This window comes from Scatophagus argus, chromosome 7, assembly GCF_020382885.2.
Source record: "Scatophagus argus isolate fScaArg1 chromosome 7, fScaArg1.pri, whole genome shotgun sequence".
Lineage (NCBI taxonomy): Eukaryota > Metazoa > Chordata > Actinopteri > Scatophagidae > Scatophagus > Scatophagus argus.
In genome coordinates this window covers 25846091-25866920 of record NC_058499.1, presented here as the reverse complement: position 1 = coordinate 25866920, position 20830 = coordinate 25846091, and the positions used below count along the sequence as shown (strand labels likewise).

Sequence of the window (20830 nt, the reverse complement as noted above, 5' to 3'; positions counted from 1 at the left end):
TCATTATTAGATCCACAGTTCCTCTTGATTAGTTGATTCTTTTCAAGAAAGTAATTTGGATAATACAATTTTCCTGTACCCTTGTTAAGTACTTTTCAGAGAGAATTTCTAGCATCATTGTTTTGATGTTTTTGTCAATTTAACAGTTGGAGAGATTGTGCCAGTTGATTCCCTGGAGGTGCCAAACGAAGCTGCCATGTCAGTGACTGTTCATGAGAATCGCAAATCCCGCACCAGCACGGGCTCCATGAACATCTCATTGTTTCACAAGCCTTCACATCCTGATAGTGTTCTCACCCACCTGAACACAATGAGGAAACAGTGTATGTTCACTGATGTCACTCTTTGGGCTGGGGATCACTCTTTCCCATGCCACAGGTAATATTTTTGCATTTGACTGGTATCTTTTATAACTGCTGGGATGCTGACCTTAATAGTTTTGGACACTGAAAAAATACTGTCTTTGTGTCTTGCAGGGCTGTTTTGGCAGCATGCAGTCGGTATTTTGAGGCAATGTTCAGTGGAGGTCTACGTGAAAGTCTGGATAATGACGTCAATTTCAGAGACAGTATACATCCTGAGGTACTGTAATTGTAATTGAACATAATTATATCTTATTTTCCCAATTTTTTATGGTTCTGTGTGGTTCAGACTGGGCTGGGAGGGTTTGATATGCAGGCCCACATGGTATGCTATTCTTTAAGTTTTAAATCTTTATTAAGTATGTTTTTGTTAGGAGCCTATTCGTTGAGAATGGAGGGGACTTAGAACATTATGATGGAAGTCTATGATACCAATTCCCGTGCTATTTATGTCTCACAAGTTTTTGCAGTATGTATTGTGGTGTTGGTGTGTTTTAGTTGTGCAGATTTGGTGGAAAATTTTGCCTTTTTTTTCTTTTTTTTAACTACTCAAGAATTCCTAAAAATGGCTGAAAATCCCTCCGAAACACCACATTAAGACACGAATCATGAAGGACATCATAGAAAAATCACTGTGATTGTTTGGAGACATTTGGAGATTTCTGTAAGAAATTGCTCAGAAACTTCTATATTGTCATTATACCTAGGACATCCTTTAGGTCTCTAGTTTGTGTTTCATGAGGCCCACTGTCCGTCATACATTCCAGTATTAAAATAAATGACTCAAGTATTTTTTGAATGAAGCAGTACACAAGTACAAGCAGCGGCTGGGTCTATGTTTAATCAGTCTCTGACCATCAGCAAATTTCTGGCTAGTTATCGACAAAAATATACCAATACAGAGATGGATTGAAAATGACAGGAATAACCAACATGTTATTGAGGTGCTGTTTTACCACAATCCATGGCAGGTTCAATCTATCTAATAAGATGCTGCAAAATATCCCATAAATGTTCTGTTGGGTTGAGAGCTGAGTCTACTCAGCCTAAAAAACAACACTGCTCAGAGTTTGGTTGGGTCTTTCTGTACTAAAACCTCATTTAAAGAGTTTGGTCTAGACCTGCTCTAATTGGAAAGTGTCATGACATAACTTTACTATCAAGTCTGTGGTCAACTCTAATTCTCTACTCTTCCAGGTCTTGGAACTTCTGCTGGACTTTGCCTATTCTTCTCGAGTCATCATAAACGAGGAGAATGCTGAGTCATTGTTAGAGGCAGGCGACATGTTGCAGTTTCATGACATCCGGGATGCAGCAGCAGAGTTTTTAGAAAAAAACCTGCACTCCTCCAACTGCCTGGGGATGATGCTGTTATCAGATGCTCATCAGTGTAAAAGACTATATGAGCTGTCTTGGAGGATGTGTCTGTTACACTATGAGACGGTAAAGATGATTTACATGATGACTGCTTTTTGACTTCTTGCAGTTATATCTTGGTGTCCATCAGTCTATAGTGGTGTGGTGGCTTTGTGTGCCACACAGATGTATTATACAAAGACTGCCAGAAGGAAAGAGAGATTCAGATGTAACTGTTTGTTGCAGTAATACACTGGGAATACTTACTGGAGAGAAAAAACACTGTTTTAATAGGGAAGTTGGTCAAGGCAGATGGCCACCCATCTTGAGTCGGGGTCTGCTTTGAGGTTTCAGCCTTCTAAAAGGCAGTTTTTCCTCGCCACTGTCGCCAAGTGCTTGCTCAAGGGGGAATGTTGGGCTCTCTGTATTACAGTTTAATTAAAGAGTTTGGTCTAGACCTGCTCTAATTGAAAAGTGTCATGAGATAACTTTTGCTGTGGTGCTATATAAATAAACTGAATTGAATCGAATTGAAGTTTGAGACTGAATAATCTTTAGTAGAACTGCCTCTAGCAGCCGTGAGAGGCACATTGCATAATTTTGTTTCAGTTTTAGCCATAACTGGGTAATAAAATGAAAACAAATTTGATGTGATTTGGGAAAATCTTTGTTTACAATTTTTAAATGTCCACCTTTTAGTAGGCTACTACTTACGCTTTCCCTGTTAATAAAGTGAGCAAAATAGTGTTTCATTTGTTGATCCCATAATATAATATACCACATTATATGTAATTTCAAAGATAACTTCATACAGCACAAGCAAAAAGATTAAATTAACATTTTGCCTTCTGCCACAAAGCTTTCTCATAACAAACACCACAAGTATAGATTTCAGTTATTTCATATGCAGCAGTTGTCATTTACAGGTTTAATGTATGAAGCATGTAATGGAAATGTTTGTTCTTTAGGTAAGAGAATCAGAGGATTTCTACAGTCTGTCTAAAGATAAACTGCTTGAGCTGATTCTTAGTGATGAACTGGAGATCGAAGATGAACAGGTGAGTGATTCTAGCTTTCCTTGGTAATTTTGTTTCTGCGTTTTTCACTCCTTCTTTTGTGTCCTTTATTAAAATTGCTACTTCGCTCCCTGACTTTAATTATCTCAAGTAAATTTCAGATTCTTATTGAAACCATCAAACAGTGACCATTTATGTTTCCAAATGCATTTAATTTTATTCATTATAGCAGTGGTTCTCAAACCTTTTGTTGTGTGCACACTTTTGTAAAAAAGTTCACACAACCCACATAATGATTTTTTTTAGGTACCGTATTTTCCCCACTATAAGGCGCACCGGATTATAAGGCGCACCTTCAATGAATGGCCTATTTTAAAACTGTTTTCATATATAAGGCGCACCGCATTATAAGGCGCATAGGATAGAAGCTACAGCAGTGTCTCGGATTGCGTTTTGCGTCCACTAGATGGAGCTGCGCTAAAGGGAATGTCAACAAAACAGTCAGATAAGTCAGTCAAACTTTATTAATAGAATACAAACCAGCGTTCTGACAACTCCGTTCACTCCCAAAATGAATAAACAGCTGTGTTATTATTTTTCCCGATGTAATGTCAGCGACGTAGTATTTTCGCGACACAGTTTATCTTTTAACAACAGCACGGTATAACAGGTAGTGCAACATTTTTATCACGTAGTGGACGGGAACTTTTCCTTGATTCAATAAACACGTAAAAGAAACAGTCCGATACCGTTACGGTAACTCAAACGTAAGTGCAATAACAATATAGTAACTCTCTATATAGTGCAAAGTAATAACAATATAACAACCCCGTTCACTCCCAAAATGAATAAACAGCTGTTATTTTTCCCGAGGTAATGTCAGCGGTGTAGTATTTTCGCAACACAGTTTATCTTTTAACAACAGCACGGTATAACAGGTAGTGCAACATTTTTATCACGTAGTGGACGGGAACTTTTCCTCGATTCAGTAAACACGTAAAAGAGTCTGATACCGTTACGGTAACTCAGACGTAAGTGCAATAACAATATAGTAACTCTCGAAATAGTGCAAAGCAATAACCATTTAACAATAACTCAATGTTGCTCAAACGTTAATGTCCATATTCACAATATGACCAACCTTGTTCAGTTGTGAACACACAAAAGAAACACGTAAAGCTCACTTTATCAGTTCATTCCTCATCCACAAATCCCTCGAATTCTTCTTCTTCAGTGTCCGAATTGAACAGCTGGGCGAATACGGCATCCAACATGCCCGGCTCGTTAACGTCGTAAATGTCTCTCAGCCACTCACTCATCTCTTCTTCGTCCATCCATCCCTTCGAGTTAGCCTTGATAATGACGCCGGCTGGAAAATCTTTTGGCAAGGTCTTCCTCTTGAAAATAACCATGGGTGGTAGTTTCTGGCCATTAGCCTGGCAAGCGAGAACTACAGTGAAGGACGACTTCTCATTCCCTGTGGTGCGAACATTCACCGTACGTGCTCTCGTTTTATCCACAGTGCGCTTAAATCTGTTACTTCGGCCACGCCCCCTGACTACGGTAGCCACGATTGACCAATATTGATCCATAGATAAGGCGCATCGGATTATAAGACGCACTGTCGGCTTTTGAGAAAATTTAAGGCTTTTAGGTGCGCCTTATAGTGCGGAAAATACGGTATATATTTATTGAGCATCAACATTGGCAACTATAGATTTACAAAAAGCAAGAAATTTAAAAGTACAACACTCATTTTTTTGTACTTACATCCCCATCTCAGTCTCGGGTAACAAAGCAGAGTAAAACCGGGCACACATTACGGGAAATGAAAATAAAATTGAAATAAGGAAGAAAAAAAAAGACAGAAAACTATAAGAAAACAAGTAATAGTAACTACTATGGTTGAAGAGGACTCAGTCATCTGACTTATTGGGCATAATATCAACATTGTCTGTGAGAGAAAAAATGGCCTGTTTTATCTGTCATTTAGCGAGAGAGCACCTCAATTTTCCCAGCCAGCTTCTCTTTTACATTGTACAGAATCTTCTTGATTCACCAATTATCAAGATGGTGGCTGAGTGTGTTTCCACTTTAAGATAATTAAATGCCTGGCTAGCAGGATACTGAAGGCCATGGCATGATGTGATACAACTGAAAGCTTTTTATTAGGTGGGACCCCAAAAATGGCAGACAAGGTATTTGGATCTGTACCTGCATTGTATGATTTTTGTTATGTATCACATTTTCCAGATCAAAAGCTTGTCAATTTCAGGTGTAACAACACATGTACAAAATTTGCTGGAGACTGACTCTGTTACAGGCAACTGTTACAAGCATCCCTAACACTGGGGTATATTGTGGACAATATGGTTGGTGTAAGGAATTCTGTGTATAATTTTCAGCCTAGGAGATTCAGTCCATGTAGAGCAAGGGTGTCAAACTCAATTGCACAGGGGGCCAAAACTCAAACCACACTTTAGGTCGCGGTCTGAACAGGATAAACATTTATTGAATACACTAAAACTAAACGTTTTTTGAAAATAAATATGAATGAAAACAGACAGGAATATTATTACAGAATAAATAAACTTAAACTTTAAATAACTTAAAATACTTTGCTCTCCATAAAAATATCTCCTGTCAAAATGATAATAAAATAAATGATAATAAATTCAAAATCTGAAAAAAAAAGGAAATATAAATAAAATTTGTGCTTTTCACCAAAATTTAAAATAACAACAAATCAAAACATTCCGTTTTCTTTGCTCTTATGCCATTTTGTCAGAGCTGGATGCTTGGCATCTTTTTTTGGCAACAAGTTCGTTTAGGTTTGTTGTGAGGTCTTGTGTTGTGGAGATTCTCAGGATGGACTGCAGGTGTTCATCAGTGAGACGACTTCTGTGTGCTGTTTTGTTAATCTTCATCACTGAGAACAGCTTCTCACATAGATATGTGCTACCAAACATGCACAAGGTTCGAGCCACATGTCGACGGAGCTGGGGCATTGCTTCAGGAATGGAGCGAAAAAACTGTGCGGGCTCTGCAGTGTGATATTTTGCCTTTAGTGTCCCATTACACTGCAGCTCAATCAGCTCCATCTGCATCTGTACAGGTGCAGTTTCCACATCAACGGCAAATGGGTTGCGAAGCAGCTCGAAATTATTTTTTTGTGCTTCAAAGTCACCAAAGCGCCGTGCGAACTCAGTGCGCAGTGCGCTCAGTTTATCAGCAAAGTGCGCATTTGGGAACACCGTTGTGCTGACTTGGTTCAACATTACTTGGCAACAGGGAAAGTGAGGCAAGTTGCACCGGTGCATTTGTGTCTCCCATAAGAGCAGCTTCACTTGAAATGCCTTCACTGCATCATACATGTCAGTGATCATGTGGTCACGTCCCTGGAGCTGCAGGTTTAAGACGCTGAGATGAGCTGTTATGTCAGCCAGAAACGCCAATTCACATTTCCACTTTTCGTCCCGCAAAACTGTGGAGTCTTTTCCTTTCCTGTCCATGAACTGACAGATTTCCTTGCTGAGCTCAAAAACTCTGTTGAGAACTTTTCCCCGACTCAGCCAGCGCACCTCTGTATGATAAGGAATGTCGGCAAATTCTGAATCTATTTCGCGCAGAAAAGATTGAAATTGCCAGTGATTTAATCCCTTGGCTCGGATAAAGTTTACGGTCTGCGTTACAGTGCTCATCACATGCTCCATTTTTAGGACTTTACCACACAGTGTTTCTTGGTGAATGATGCAGTCATATGCGGTTAACTCACCAGCACAGTTCTCCTCCTGCATCTTTACTTGCATCCTTCCCACTAGTCCACTTTTTTCACCACACATCGCCGGTGCTCCATCTGTTGTAAGTCCAACAAGTTTGTACCAGCGCAGTTTCATTTCGGTTACACTTTGACACACGTTTTCAAAAATGTCTTTTCCCGTCGTTGTTCTGTGCATCGATTTAATGTCCAATATTTCCTCTGTAACGTGCAAATTGGAGTCCACTCCACGGAGGAAGATCGCCAGCTGTGCAGTGTCCGTCATGTCAGTGCTTTCATCCACAGCAAGAGAGTATGCAACCAACTCTCTGCTTCTTTCACTCAACTGTGTTCTCAAATCAGTGTCCATCTCACAAACCCAATCAGCAACCGTATTTCTACTCAGGCTTACATTTGCCAACATCTGCTTTTTGTCTGGACACAAGACGTTGCACACCTTCATCATGCAGCTCTTCAGAAACTCTCCCTCAGTAAATGGCCGGCCTGATTTGGCAATCTCTTCTGCCACAATGAAACTTGCTTTCACAGCAGCTTCACTTTGGGATTTTGCTCTGGTGAAAAACGTCTGCTGGAACGTCATATTCTTCTTTAACTCTTCTACTTTCTGTATCTTCTGCACTGCATTCAGGTTTTTCAGCTTATCCTGATGTTTTGTCTCGTAGTGCTGTTTTACATTATATTCCTTAATTACGGCCACATTAGCCCCACAAAGAAGACACACGGGTTTACCGGCAATGTCAGTAAACATATACTCAGCCTCCCATCGGTTTTGAAAGGCTCTGTTTTCAGAATCAACTTTTCTCTTTGCCATTGTGAGGGACTAGCATCGAGTAGCCTACAGCAACAGAAACTTAGCTAACTTGATTGACGCGGGAATGTTTCAAGGTAGCCTGAAGCGCTGCATTATGGGATCTGTAGTTTGAGTGTTATCAGCGCTTCATATAGCCAGGCCATTATAGTAAATCTATATAAAATGATTTCGCAGGCCGGATATAATTGTACGCCGGGCCAGATGTGGCCCGCGGGCCTTGAGTTTGACACATATGATGTAGAGCACAAAGAAAAGGATTATGGCTTAAGGCTGGGCGTTTAGTGAAGCAGTGGAGATACAAGCACACCGTTCTATCTATGGTTATGGGGAATGTCAACTCACTGGCCAATAAAACAGACGAATTGGTTTGACTAGTGAAGAACGTGAGGATCTACAGGGAGTGTAGTCTGATATGCTTCATGGAGACTTGGCTGACACCTAGCTTGCAGTGGAAGCTCAAGGTTCTTTTGAGGGAGGTGAAAGAATAATACGAGGTGGAGCAGAAGCTGCAGGAGAATAGCATGAAGGAGGTCTGGGACGGCATGAAGACCATCAAAGACTGCAGGTCGATGCAGAGGAGCACTGTGGAGGGGGACCTGGGGAGAGCTAACAGTTCAACAATTTTGTAAATAGATTTGACAGCTCTGCCCCCACTGCTCCTACTGCTGCTTCTGTGGCCTGTCCGGACAGTGCTCTCCTCTGTCCTGTTTCCCCTTTACACCTTGGACTTCAAATTCAGCTCCGAGTCATGTCACATGTGAAAGTTTTCAAATGACACTGTAATTGTGGGGTGTATGGGGGGTGGACAGGAGGAGTACAGGAACCTGGTAAAGGTGATGTGGTGCAGGTCTAATTATCTAGACTGTTGTAGACAGCGTCCTTTTCTATGCTGTAGTACATTAGGTAGCAGTCCTTCATTCCCAATGATGTTAGACTGTGCAACTCAACAGTCTAGTCCTCATTTCCCCCCTTATGCCCCCTGGGCTCTCTGACAGTGGTGTCTGAGAGGAAGATGTTGTCCAAAATAAGGACTATACTATAGTTTCCCTCTCACCCTCTCTGCAATGTACGGATCAGCTACAGGACCTCGTTCAGTAAGTGACTCTTAATCCCACGGTGCACCACAGAGCGACACAGGAAATCATTCCTGCCTGTCGCCATCAAACTATTGAACTCTGTATTGTAATGAACACATGGACATACATTTTCCCGGAAATAATTAAATTGCATTTCATTATTTTTTTTTAAATAACTAATTGTTACGAACATTCATTTTCATTTTCTTGGTCAGGAATATTGCAATGTCTGTATGTAAAAAGAATTCTGATGGAATCTATTGACCGGCCAGTAATACTGTACAAATTTGAGAAGGGCAAGGTAACCTGATAATTTCGGAAGCTGAAATATTTTCTTCTCTTCATATGCACCACTTGATCCAGAAATTTGAAACAAAATTTAGCTATTGATTTTTCTGATTTACTTTTTTTTCTAATTAGAATGTGAATGTTGAAAAAGATAAAGAACTTTGAGTAAAATAAGCATTTTTATCAGACCCACCCATTCTGCCAGTAAGGACAGTGGTAGTGGGTTGTCAAACTCTTCCTCTACTTTTTTCAGCAAAGGGAATGCTGTTGAAGGTATCTGTAGGAATTTGTAATAAAAATTAGCAATTTAAAACATTTGTCCACCCTTTTGAAGAGAGCTATATCATGAGGCGATTCCTCACCTAGTTAGTTTACCGCAAGCATCTTGCCCTTTCCAAAGTGAAGTTCATATCCTGATAGTTTGCCGAACTGTATTAAAATGTTCAAAGAGAGAAGATGCAGAAGGATTTGATACATACAGAAGTAAATTATCAGTTTGCCACAACAATTCTTGTACTGTGTAGTGCCTGGTGACTTGAGGACCACTGTGAATGATGAGAAGGACAGTGAAACTGAAAAAGAGATGACATTATATTGTTTTTTTGCACTGATGCTACAGAGGATGAGTATATCAACTTGACCCATGAGACAACATGAAGACCAAGACCAAATCTTTCCACTACTTGAAAAAGATATTCCCACTCCACCCTGTTGAAGGTTCCATTTCATCCTTCTTGATCGCCAGGGGCAGTGCTTACTGGATGTTCCATCTCACACACATGCAGGTCGAGTGTTTATATCAACAAAGTGACATGACCTCGAATGGTCCCACCCATTGGCCATGGTTCTCCTGCTGAGTTCTTCTGCTTCACACTCACACTCAGTAGGTCTTTGGGATTCCTCATCACTCTGTTCTCACATTGTAAGTCATCCAGTATTAAGCGCTGCCTCTGGTGGTCAGGAAGGATAAAATAGAACAAATGGTATGGCCGTAACCATACCATTAATACAGACTACTCGTCGGTTTGCACTATGTACAGTGTGTATTTAAATTCTGGTGTAGCACCTGGTCCCTGGAGGAACGCTGTCTCGTTTCACTGTTCACTGCTACTGTAAACAGCTGAAACTACAATATAAAAAAACCTCTTGACTCAAGGAATTACTGTCAGTTCTAGGGAACTCAATTGTAACTAAGTTGTATCTAATATATTATCTGTGCTGGTTGAGAGCAAACAGAACTAATTGGAGTAAAATTTGGAAAATATTCAACATGTTAATGATTCAGGTTGAATTGTAGTTGTGTTTTGTTGAGTGATGGGTCTGGGAAAATGGCATAGCTTTCATCATGTGGATGACACACTACCCACCTAAACATTGCAGACCAAACCCCCTTCCTGTCACTTCTCAGCACTGCACCATCACTTCACGGTGTTCATCTATGATCTTCATCTCATAAGACAAAAATAAGACAAAAAACAGAAAAGAACTTGTAGAAGTGAATAACCACAGCTCTGGGATCTGGCCTGAGTGTGTGATGAGCTTTGTCAAAATTTGATAGGGATGCAAGCACATCTTTCACTAATATGTCAATTAGTGGTTGAGAACAACATGCTGTTTTGGTGCCCTCAACTGCTAAAAGATTAAGGTTCCAACCACTACTTTTTCCCTCTAAGTAAGTTTTGCCTTGGCAGTCTGGCATTGTTGTAAAATGATAGTTAGCTTGACTCTAAGGTGTGCAGTTGGTCCGTTGCCGATTCCAGGACAGAGATATGCTGCATCGCCGTTGGTCACCGTGGTCTCCATTCTGTTCTGTTTTGAATTGATTGTTACATGTTTATTTCCAGACACAATGGCTAGAGAGTCTGAGCCAGTCAGCAAATCAACCTGCAACTGGCTGGCTGGCTCAGACTCTCTAGCCATTGTGTCTGAACCAGTCAGCATATCAACCTCCAACTCTGCAAACATGTTAGCCAAGGTGGCATTGTTGATATTATGGTGATCTGGTGATGTGTCAGCCACGGTCAGATTGTTCAGCTTTTTGTTCATGTTTTTCTTAAGGTTTTGTCATGTAATGTAATGTCATGTTGGTGGATGTAGTTTGTGTACACGTTTGTTTAGTTTGTTTCAAACAGGTTGAGTGATATAGTTCTGTAAATTAAACCAGGAAAATTACCCCTTCTCCATTTTTCACCGTGTTGTGGTTACCCCACCAAATTTTTATCAGTCATTAGCAAAGACAGGAAAAGCAAGTTGAATTTTAGGTCAGCAGGATAAAATCAGCAAGCTGTTGCCTATTTTCCTTACATTAATCTTATTCATTCAGTTTCAGTGTATACTTTTCCCTGGCCAACAACTAACCAGACCATCCAAAAGCTTATTATTGAACATTTCATGTTTGCTAATTATTTATGATTATTATGTATTTATTCTGACAGGTTGTGTTTAATTCTGTGATGCGGTGGATTCGATATGATTTGGAGGGTCGACGTCACCATTTACCAGAGCTGCTGAGGGGAATCAGGTTGGCTCTGCTGCCATCTGAATGTCTGCTGGAATCTGTAACCTGTGAAGAACTGGTTATGGCTGACAAGAGGAGCAGGTAGGCTGTGCCAGGGACCTTACAAATTAATACAGAGGTCTTGTCGGCTTGGTGGTGCAGTGGTTGCCACTGTTGCCTCACAGCAAGAGGGATCCAGGTTTGAATCACAATCTGGGCCCTTCTTTGCAGAGCATGTTCTCCCTGTGCCTGCATGGGTTTTCTCTGGGCACTGTGGTGGCACATTTTGTTAATTGTCCCTAGATGTGAGTGTGCATGTGTGCTTGTCTGTCTTTGTGTGTCAGTGCTGTTATTGATTGGCCACCAGTCCAGGGTGTACCCTGCATCTTGCCCATAATCAGCTGGGATAGGCTCCAGACCCCCCGCAACCCTGACAAATAAGCAGTATAGAAAATGGATGGATGGCTCTGATTCTGTTGTCTTTATTTCATTTTCGTCTGTCTGAGATTATTGTGTGTATTGTATTTTGTTGTCCCTGTCCCAACTTCTTTGAAATGAGTTGCTGGCCTGATTCATAATAAGCATATAATTACAAAAATTAGTTAAGTTGGTGAGGGGAAATATTGTATATATTTACTTTGTAATGTTTTCAATGAAGTGTAGCTCAAAAAGGAGCAAGTTGTCCCCGTTAGAATCGGTGCTGCAGCATTTATAAACATGCACTATGTAACATGATAAGAAATATCTCAAGTCCAGTAAGGACAACGTTTTTAGTACAACATTTAAATGAAGCATAGATTTATTTGTCCAAAAATACATTGATGGATGGGTATGATACTTGTTATATTTGGCCTTAGTTCAGTGTGAAAAATTCAGCAGAACAGCTGTCCAGGAAGTTGTCACTGTACATGCCAAGGAAAAATGACGGGCACCGATCTTGTTTTTTGTAACATTCTTCTCTTCTCTGCTCTTCTCTTCTCTTTTAATATTGTGTTCTCAGCCTGACAAGATGTTTTGTCTGGCCAACTGGTCCTGTTGATCAGCATCCAAATCCTTTTGAAAATTTAACTAGTCTTTAAAAGGGGACTCATTTGAACAGCTGTGGCTTTTGATAAAGAACTGACAAAATGCGTCTTCAGCTCTCAGTTTGTGTTTTAACTCTCCCCGTGCAGGTCAATAGTAGAAGAGGCAATGCAGTGTAAGAAGAAAATTCTTCAGAATGATGGAGTAGTAACTAGTCCCTGTGCTCGACCACGCAAGGCAGGACACACACTGCTTATTCTGGGAGGCCAGACCTTCATGTGTGACAAGATATACCAGGTAAAGTACAGATACATAGTCTTTCATACTTGCATAACCTATATACAGATATGAGAGAAGGAGCACACATACAGAGATGCATAGCAACAGCAGTAATACTAGAAGTACTGGAACTATAGATAATGATAATGATGAAGTATATATAACAATAATAGTGGTAGTAGATGTACAAAGTAGTAAGAGAATTAAAATAAATGATGACATAACACTAGAAATCACAGTTGGTTTCAAGCAGGACTGCAGCAGGAGGTCCAACCTTTCCGGGAAATCAGAATCAGAACCAGAATTTTTTTATTTATCCCTGAGGGGAAATTCTTTTTACTTGTTTCTTTTTAAGAAGTAACAGGAATTAATGGGACATAAATGTGTGCAGAACAAGAGGGAGAGGAGCTCAGTGCATCATGGGAGATCCCCAGCAGTAAAAGCCTCTAGCAGCATAACTAGGGGCTAGAGAGGGTGTCTGCCTCCCGGACTGAAACCGTAAAATGATTCCACAGCTGAGGAGCTTGATACTAAAGGCTCTGGTTCACAGTCTACTTTTGAAGACTCTAGGGACCCACAAGTAACCCTGCATCTTGGCAACGTAAAGATTTGGTGGGATAACATGGAACTATCAACTCTTTAAGATATGATGGTGCCTGGCCGTTCATGGATTTATATGTGAGGAGAAGAATTTTAAACTCTGTCCTGGATTTTACAGGCAGCCAATGTAGAGAAGTCAGTAGGGGAGAAATCTGATCTCTAATGCTGGTTCTTTTGAGTAATCATGCAGCAGTGTTCTGCCATCCAACTTGATGGTTTAAGCCATCTTGCTGTATCATTGGATAATTTGTTTCTAAGGTGTTTAGGGCCCAGAACAATAACTCCGAATTTAAAAAGAGAAAACTGCAAGTCATCCAGGTTTTTATATCTTTAAGACCCTCCTGAAATTTAGCTATTTGGTTTGTTTCATCATCATCTGTTTCATTTTTCTTTAATATGCGAACCTCATTATTATACTGCTATTCTCTCTTCCTTTACATGTTTCTTTTGTAGCAGGGCAATAGAGTCTATGGTTATTCTTAGTGAGCTTGCAGCACTGTCCATAAAATGGTCGATTTGAGAGGGACTACAATTGGCATCAGACTTTTCTTTAGTATTGTGATATTCTGCGGTACAAATTGAATCTAATAGAGAGATAAATGCTGTGCAAAGGCCATTGTTATCATTGTCCACATGGATAATTAAATTTCCCATAATAATTCCTTTTGTTGTTTTAAGGACTAGACTTGATAGAAACTTTGAAAATTCCAGTAGAAGTTCAGAGTATGGGCCAGGAGTGCAATATACTGCAATAATAAAAATTGGTTGTACTGTTTTCCAGGTTGGATGTGAAAGACTAAGAATAAGGCTTTCAAATGAATGATAGTTGACTTTAGGCTTTGGATTGAATGATAGACTTGGGTCAAAATGGCTGTAACTCCACCTCCTTGGCTGGTGTCTCGAGGAATGTGAGTATTATTATGACACGGGAGTGGATTCATTTAGGCTGACATATTCTTCTGGCCGAAGCCAGGTTTCAGACAGAATATGTCTATATTATAATCTAATGTTAATTAATTTACAAGTACAGCTTTAGATGATAGAGATCTAACACTCCATATTTAATTCTCCTATTTGTTGCAGCTGTGGAGGTGTTACTCGATTTTTATGTATCACTCCTCTTTTTGTATGTGATTTAATTGATTTAGGTGGATGGGGGACAGACACAGTCTGTATGTGAATTCACTCCACAGCAATCAAAGTTTTAGGTTTTTCAAAAGCCTTAACACCTAAGGGTTTAACTGTTACCTGGGACAACCATTACCATTTCATAAGATATCACTGTGGATATAAGAAGCAGATCTTTCCAAGTAACTCCCACTGACTACCTGTAGCACCTCTGTGTTTTGGTGTGTGATCCATTATTAGGTCGACCACAAAGCCAAGGAGATCATACCTAAGGCAGACCTCCCCAGCCCCAGGAAGGAGTTTAGTGCCTGTGCCATCGGCTGTAAGGTTTACGTGACGGGAGGACGGGGATCAGAGAATGGAGTGTCTAAAGATGTCTGGATCTATGACACTGTCCATGAAGAGTGGTCTAAAGGAGCACCCATGCTGATAGCCAGGTAAGTTCCATTTCTTACATTATATAGTAAACAGTATAATAACAATGTCCATGTGGGCGGCGACAGTGACACCTGGAGGGGCGTGACTGGGAGGAACGACCTCCCCGGTCTGAACCCGAGTGGTGTTCTGTTGTTGGACGTCTGTGCTAGTCACAGCTTGTCCATAACGAACACCATGTTCATGCATAAGGGTGTCCATCAGTGCACATGGCACCGGGACACCCTGGGCCGGAGGTCAATGATCGACTTCGTGGTTGTGTCATCTGGCCTTCGGCCATATGTTTTGGACACTCGGGTGAAGAGAGGGGCTGAGCTGTCAACTGATCACCACCTGGTGGCGAGTTGGATCTGCTGGTGGAGGAGGAAGCCGGACAGACTTGGCAGACCCAAACACATTGTGAGGGTCTGCTGGGAATGTCTGGTGGAACCCCCCCGTCAGAGGGGTCTTCAACTCACACCTCTGGGAAAACTTTGACCAGATCATGACCATGTTCTCCACCTCCATTGTGGAAGCTGCTGCTCGGAGCTGTGGTCGTAAGGTCTGTTGTACGTGTCGTGGCAGCAGTCCCCAAACCCGGTGGTGGACACCGGAAGTAAGGGATGCTGAAGAAGGAGTCCTATCGAGCCTGGTTGGCTTGTAGGACCCCCGAGCCAGCTGACAGGTATTGGAGGGCCAAGCGTGCTGCAGCGTGAGCAGTTGTGGAAGCTAAAATTCAGGTCTGGGAGGAGTTCGGGAAGGCTATGGAGGAGGACTATTGGACGGCCTCAAGGAAAGTCTGGCAAACCGTCCGGTGCCTCAGGAGGTGGAACCAGCGTTGTTGAAAGGTGGAAGGAATACTTTGAGGATCTCTTCAATCCTGCTGACTCGTCTTCCGTCAAGGAAGCAGAGGCTAGGGACTCTGGGGCGGATAGTCGAACCTTGGATCCAAGAGGAACAATGCGGTATTCGGCCTGGTTGTGGAACACTGGACCAGCTCTATACCATCCTCAGGGTGCTTGAGGGTTCATGGGAGTTTGCCCAACCAGTCCACATGTGTTTTGTGGACTTGGAGAAGGCATTCGATCGTGTTCCATGGAGGTGCTCAGAGATTATGGGGTCCAGGGCCCTTTGCTAAGGGCTGTGCGGTCTCTGTACTCCCGAAGAAGGAGTCTGGCCCGCATTGCCCTCAGTAAGTCAGACCTGTTCCCAGTGCATGTTGGCCTCCGGCAGGGCTGCCGTTTGTCACTGGTCCTGTTCATCATTTTTATGGACAGGATTTCTAGACACAGCAAGGGGCCGGAGGGTGTCTGGTTTGGGAATAGGGCTGGGTATCAATCCAAAATTTTCGATACCGATTCCTTAACGATACTTTGTTCGATACCAATTTTATAATATCAATTCTAACAAAAAGAAGATTACATTACACATTACAGTACAAATCTTTAGTTTTATTTTTCAGCTTTGGTATTTTTCCACTCCAAGCGGTTTTCTTACAAAAAAAATAAACAACGTATAATTTCCAGTGCAGTTACAAAGGTGGAGATTTTGAATCAGGCCGCTCGGTACGGTGGCCGACAAGTACCAACGCGCTGCATATACAGACAGGTGTTGCAAATACAGAAACGCACTACATATACGAAACAGATGCAAAAGGAAAACAGTACAAATACAGAAACACACTGCATATAAGCAAACAAATGAAGAAAGAAAAACCGCACATCCAGTCATACAACGGAAGTGCTCCAGGCCTCTAGGGGCAGTGCTGAGCTTCCACCCGAGAGACAGACAACAGACTTATCAATGTCAAAGAAAAAGAAAAAAGAATATGTAGTAAATACGTAGCGCATTCCTGTATTTGCAGCATTTTCCTTTTGCATCTGTTTTCCTATATGCCGCACGTTTCTGTATATGCAGTGCGTTTGTACTTGTCGGCCACTGTACGATTGGGCTTTGTAACGTCCACAGGCGGACTTGAATGCTGAGAGGAGGAAGGATGCGATCCGCTGCGGACGCTCTTCTTGCATTTAAACAGGGAGCAACTTTCTGCTCTGAAGTTGATGCGTGCATCTGTTTTTTGCGGATGATGATATGCTGTTGGCTTCTTCAAGCCAAGACCTTCAGCATGAGCTGGGGAGGTTTGCAGTTGAGTGCGAAGCAGCTGGGATGAGAATCAGCACCTCCAAATCCGAGGCCATGGTTCTTGACCGGAAAAAGGTGGTCTGCCCCCTCCAGGATGGGGGGAGAGTTCCTGCCTCAAAATATCTCGGTCTTGTTCACGAGTGAGGGGAAAATGCGGCGGTTGTATCAGTCCGTTGTGGTAAAGAGGGATCTGAGCCGTAAGGTGAGGGTTTCAATTTACCAGTCAGTCTACGTTCCAACCCTCACCTATGGTCATGAACTGTGGGTCACGACCGAATGAATGAGATCTCTAATACAAGCGGCTGAAATGAGCTTCCTCCGCAGGGTGGCGGGGCACTCCCTTAGGGATAGGGTGAGGAGCTCTGTCACCCGGGAGGAGCTCGTAGTAGAGCTGCTGCTCCTCCACATCCAGAGGAGCCAGTTGAGGTGGGCTTGGGCATCTGTTTTGGATGCCTTCCTGGGGAGGTGTTCCAGGCATGCCCCACCAGGAGGAGGCCCCGAGAAAGACCCAGGACACGCTGGAGGGACTATGTCACTTGGCTGGCCTGGGAACACCTTGGGGTCCACCTGGAAAAGCTGGAGGAAGTGTCTGGGGAGAGGGAAGTCTGGGCATCCCTGCTGAAGCTGCTGCCCCGTTCCGGATGAAGCGTAAGAAGATGGATAGATGGATATAATAACAAGCACATCCTCGTACTCTACAATCAGTCATGTTTAGTCGTACAAACTACACTAATCAGCCATAACATTAAGCCCACCCACCTAATATTGAGTAGATCCCCCTTTTGTCACCAAACAGCCCTGACCCATCGAGGCAAGGACTCCACTAGATGTCTGAAGGTATGCTGTGGCATCTGGCACCTAGTCGTCAGTAGCAGATCCTTCAAGTCCTGTAAATTGCGAGATCAGGCCTCTGTGGCTCAAACTTGTTTTTACAACAAATCAATTTCAAGGACGAGATATCTAAGCTATCTAATATATCCCCCCTACTGCAACGACATAATCAATGTTATTCACTTCACCTGTCAGTGGTTCTAATGTGGTTAAGTGGTGTAATGTTTAACTTAAATTGATTAACAGTGGCATATGGACTCATGTAGAGTCCTGCATGAGTGCTACAAATTGGTGCAGCATGGTAAAAATTAATGTATAGTGAGACAAACTCGGGCAGAATGGTACACACTCACAGAATAAAAACAACTGAATAAAATCAAACAACATAGAATACAATCGAACCATCCATTTTCTATACTGCTTATCGGTCAGGGTCGCGGGAGGGCTGGAACCTATCCCAGCTGACTACGGGCGAGAGGTGGGTTACACCCTGGACTGGTCACCAGTCAGTCACAGGGCTGACACACAAATACAGACAACCACATGTGCACACTCTCACACCTAGGGTCAATGTAGAGTAGCCAGTTAACCTAATGTGCATGTTTATGGGACTGTGAGAGGAAGCTGGAGTACACGGAGAAAACCATGCAGGCACAGGGGGAACATGCAAATTCCGCACAGAAGGGCACAGGGGTTTTTTTTAACATCTATTTTCATATTTATATGTTTTATATATGTATTTTTATATTTTATGACATATAAAAACTAAGAATTCCCAAATTGGAATATATCACTCATCAGATTAAGTGGAGCGCCTGGCAAAAAAAAATTAATTCAAGTGCGATGTAGTGTAAGTGTAGTGTAAGTATTCGGGTTGCTCCATACAACTCAAGGTACAGATAAATGCTGATTTCACCAGAATTTGCAGGCAGTTTTTTTTCCACACAGCAAGGACAGCAGCAGTGAATAGTAGTGTATTTACAGTGCAGATTAAAGTTTTTCAGGAAGTAAAAGCTATAGCTTCTCAGGTTGAAGTCAAAGCGAGTACCTGTTGGTGTTTTTCCAAAAACAACCAACCAAGGTACTCGTCATAGGTTCTGAGTAAAACTGGCTCACAGCTGAAATACCCTTTTTGTTCTTTTGGTTATATAAATGTAATATAATATGTTATTAGATTGTGGCTTACCCTGTCACATTTTCATGAAAAAAATAAAGATAATCCATTGTGTTTTGACATTTTTTTTGGAGTAGAGTTTGTGTGAAGAAGAGGCTGGATAGGTGTTTCAAGAAGTTCAGGAGCAGTGCTTTCTGCAGGAGATTCTTCCTGATTTTGTTAATATATTGTATATTACCAACATTTAATTGGTCACATTTTGGTATGAACCTTTTGACTCATTCCTATCAATTCAATTTGTGTGTTGCATGACCAGTCATGTACAGGAACAGAGCAGTCAATATCGAATAACATTCACGTTCACCTGCAAACAAATCCAAACTCAAAAAAATAAGATACTACCTAAACATTAACTTGAATGACGTCGCTTTAGCAGTGACTGCACTTTGTCTGGTTGGACTTGGAGTGACAGATTGACCTGCTAAATTCAGAGTGTACTTCTGCCATATCAGAGGCAGCACAGGTGCTAGTTAGCAGTGTTGCATCACAGGTAGAAGGTGCTGCAGGGTGTTCCAGTTTCCCCATTCAAAAACATGTTGCCATTTTAAGGTCAAGTCTCTTATCAGTGCCCTTGACAAAGGCACTGGCTTTGAACTTTGAACGACATTACACATTAATGCAGAGAAAACAAGTTTCACTATGTGGTACTGACTGTGATTGTATGTAACAGTAAAGAATCTTCTTCTCCCAGGTAGAACGCACTGCATTTTATTGAAAGAACAATATCAGCAAGACCCTTCTACACTGTCTAAAGTACACACACACATAATGTGGGTATTCTTGTCTCCAGGTTTGGCCATGGTTCCGCTGAGTTGCAGAATAGTCTTTATGTTGTTGGAGGTCATACAGCCATTGCTGGAGTTTTCCCTGCTTCGCCATCTGTCTCCCTTAAACAGGTCAGAAAAACTTCTGTATGATAGCAGTTTTAGAATGTCTAATTTTATCTATGTTCATAAATGTTAAAATCTAATTCTGTGCACATTTACACAAATTCAGATTGTAATTGATAATAATTGATAAATATGTGAAATACCTAATGCTGATGAGTTTGACTCAAATTTATGCGTCTTACCATAATCTTTTAGGCATGTATTTGTTTGAAATCAAACATGAAATGTACCATTCAGTATTGTTGTGGTATGTTTATATAGGTGGAGCGGTATGACCCTTTCAGTAATAAATGGACTATGATGGCTCCTCTAAGAGATGGGGTCAGTAATGCAGCTGTCGTCAGTGCCAAACTCAAACTCTTTGTTTTTGGAGGGACCAGCATACACAGAGACAAGGCATCCAAGGTTGGTGGACATCTGTTTTCACCTTCCTTAGCAATACTTACAAGACAACTCTGTTCCACAATTCAGTTTCACAAAACTACTACTTTCTGTCGTAATGAAGAACCATTTGTCATTAAACATACTTTACTCCACTTGTGTGTTCACATGAATAATATAATATAATATAATATAAGAATATAATATACTACCTTTATGCCTTCGTGACATTTTCATTGTTTTTCGTATGCAGTTAGCGTAATAATGTAAAAATGAGAAATTAGCGCCCTCCTTTCATAGGTTCTTGCTGGAGGATCCTATGACACTTGTCACCACTTCTTAAATATGCTATTATTCTGCTTAGCAGGTACTGCTGGATTTAAAAATTTATGGCCTATCAGATTTGTTGTTAACACTGTAGCAACATCAGGGAAAAAAGAGGTCTGTCCCTGTCAATAGTGAGTTGACTGATTCCTTTTGGATTTTAACACATCATATTTTTCATAGATCTTGTTTAGCAAGTTATAGTAAATATAATATAACTGGCTATACCAGGCACACTGAGTGATAGTTATACATACATACAATCCCTTTCATCCCAAAGGCATTCTGGCATCATCCCACATCATCCCTGTCCTCTGGTGTTGCCATGTAATACATGTAATACATACCTCAATTCAGCAAATCACATTTGGGATTTCTAAATACCCTGGTATAAGGCCCTGATAAGGCCTGATAAGGCCCATAAGGCCCTGATAATGCCCAAGCGGTAAAACGCAGATGC

The 20830-nt window shown here is 41.5% G+C and overlaps 1 protein-coding gene across 1 annotated transcript in view; it reads left to right on the top strand.

The window, feature by feature from the left end:
* The window catches only part of LOC124061578 (kelch-like protein 25), a 53440-nt gene that overhangs the window by 15452 nt on the left and 17158 nt on the right, over window positions 1-20830 (top strand). The window contains exons 2-10 of the mRNA XM_046393536.1: window positions 147-378; window positions 477-582; window positions 1560-1805; window positions 2687-2776; window positions 11123-11286; window positions 12357-12504; window positions 14455-14651; window positions 19566-19671; window positions 19927-20070. Of these exons, the coding sequence (XP_046249492.1) occupies window positions 197-378; window positions 477-582; window positions 1560-1805; window positions 2687-2776; window positions 11123-11286; window positions 12357-12504; window positions 14455-14651; window positions 19566-19671; window positions 19927-20070 (1383 nt within the window). The 5' untranslated portion in view covers window positions 147-196. The remainder of the gene's footprint in view (window positions 1-146; window positions 379-476; window positions 583-1559; window positions 1806-2686; window positions 2777-11122; window positions 11287-12356; window positions 12505-14454; window positions 14652-19565; window positions 19672-19926; window positions 20071-20830) is intronic.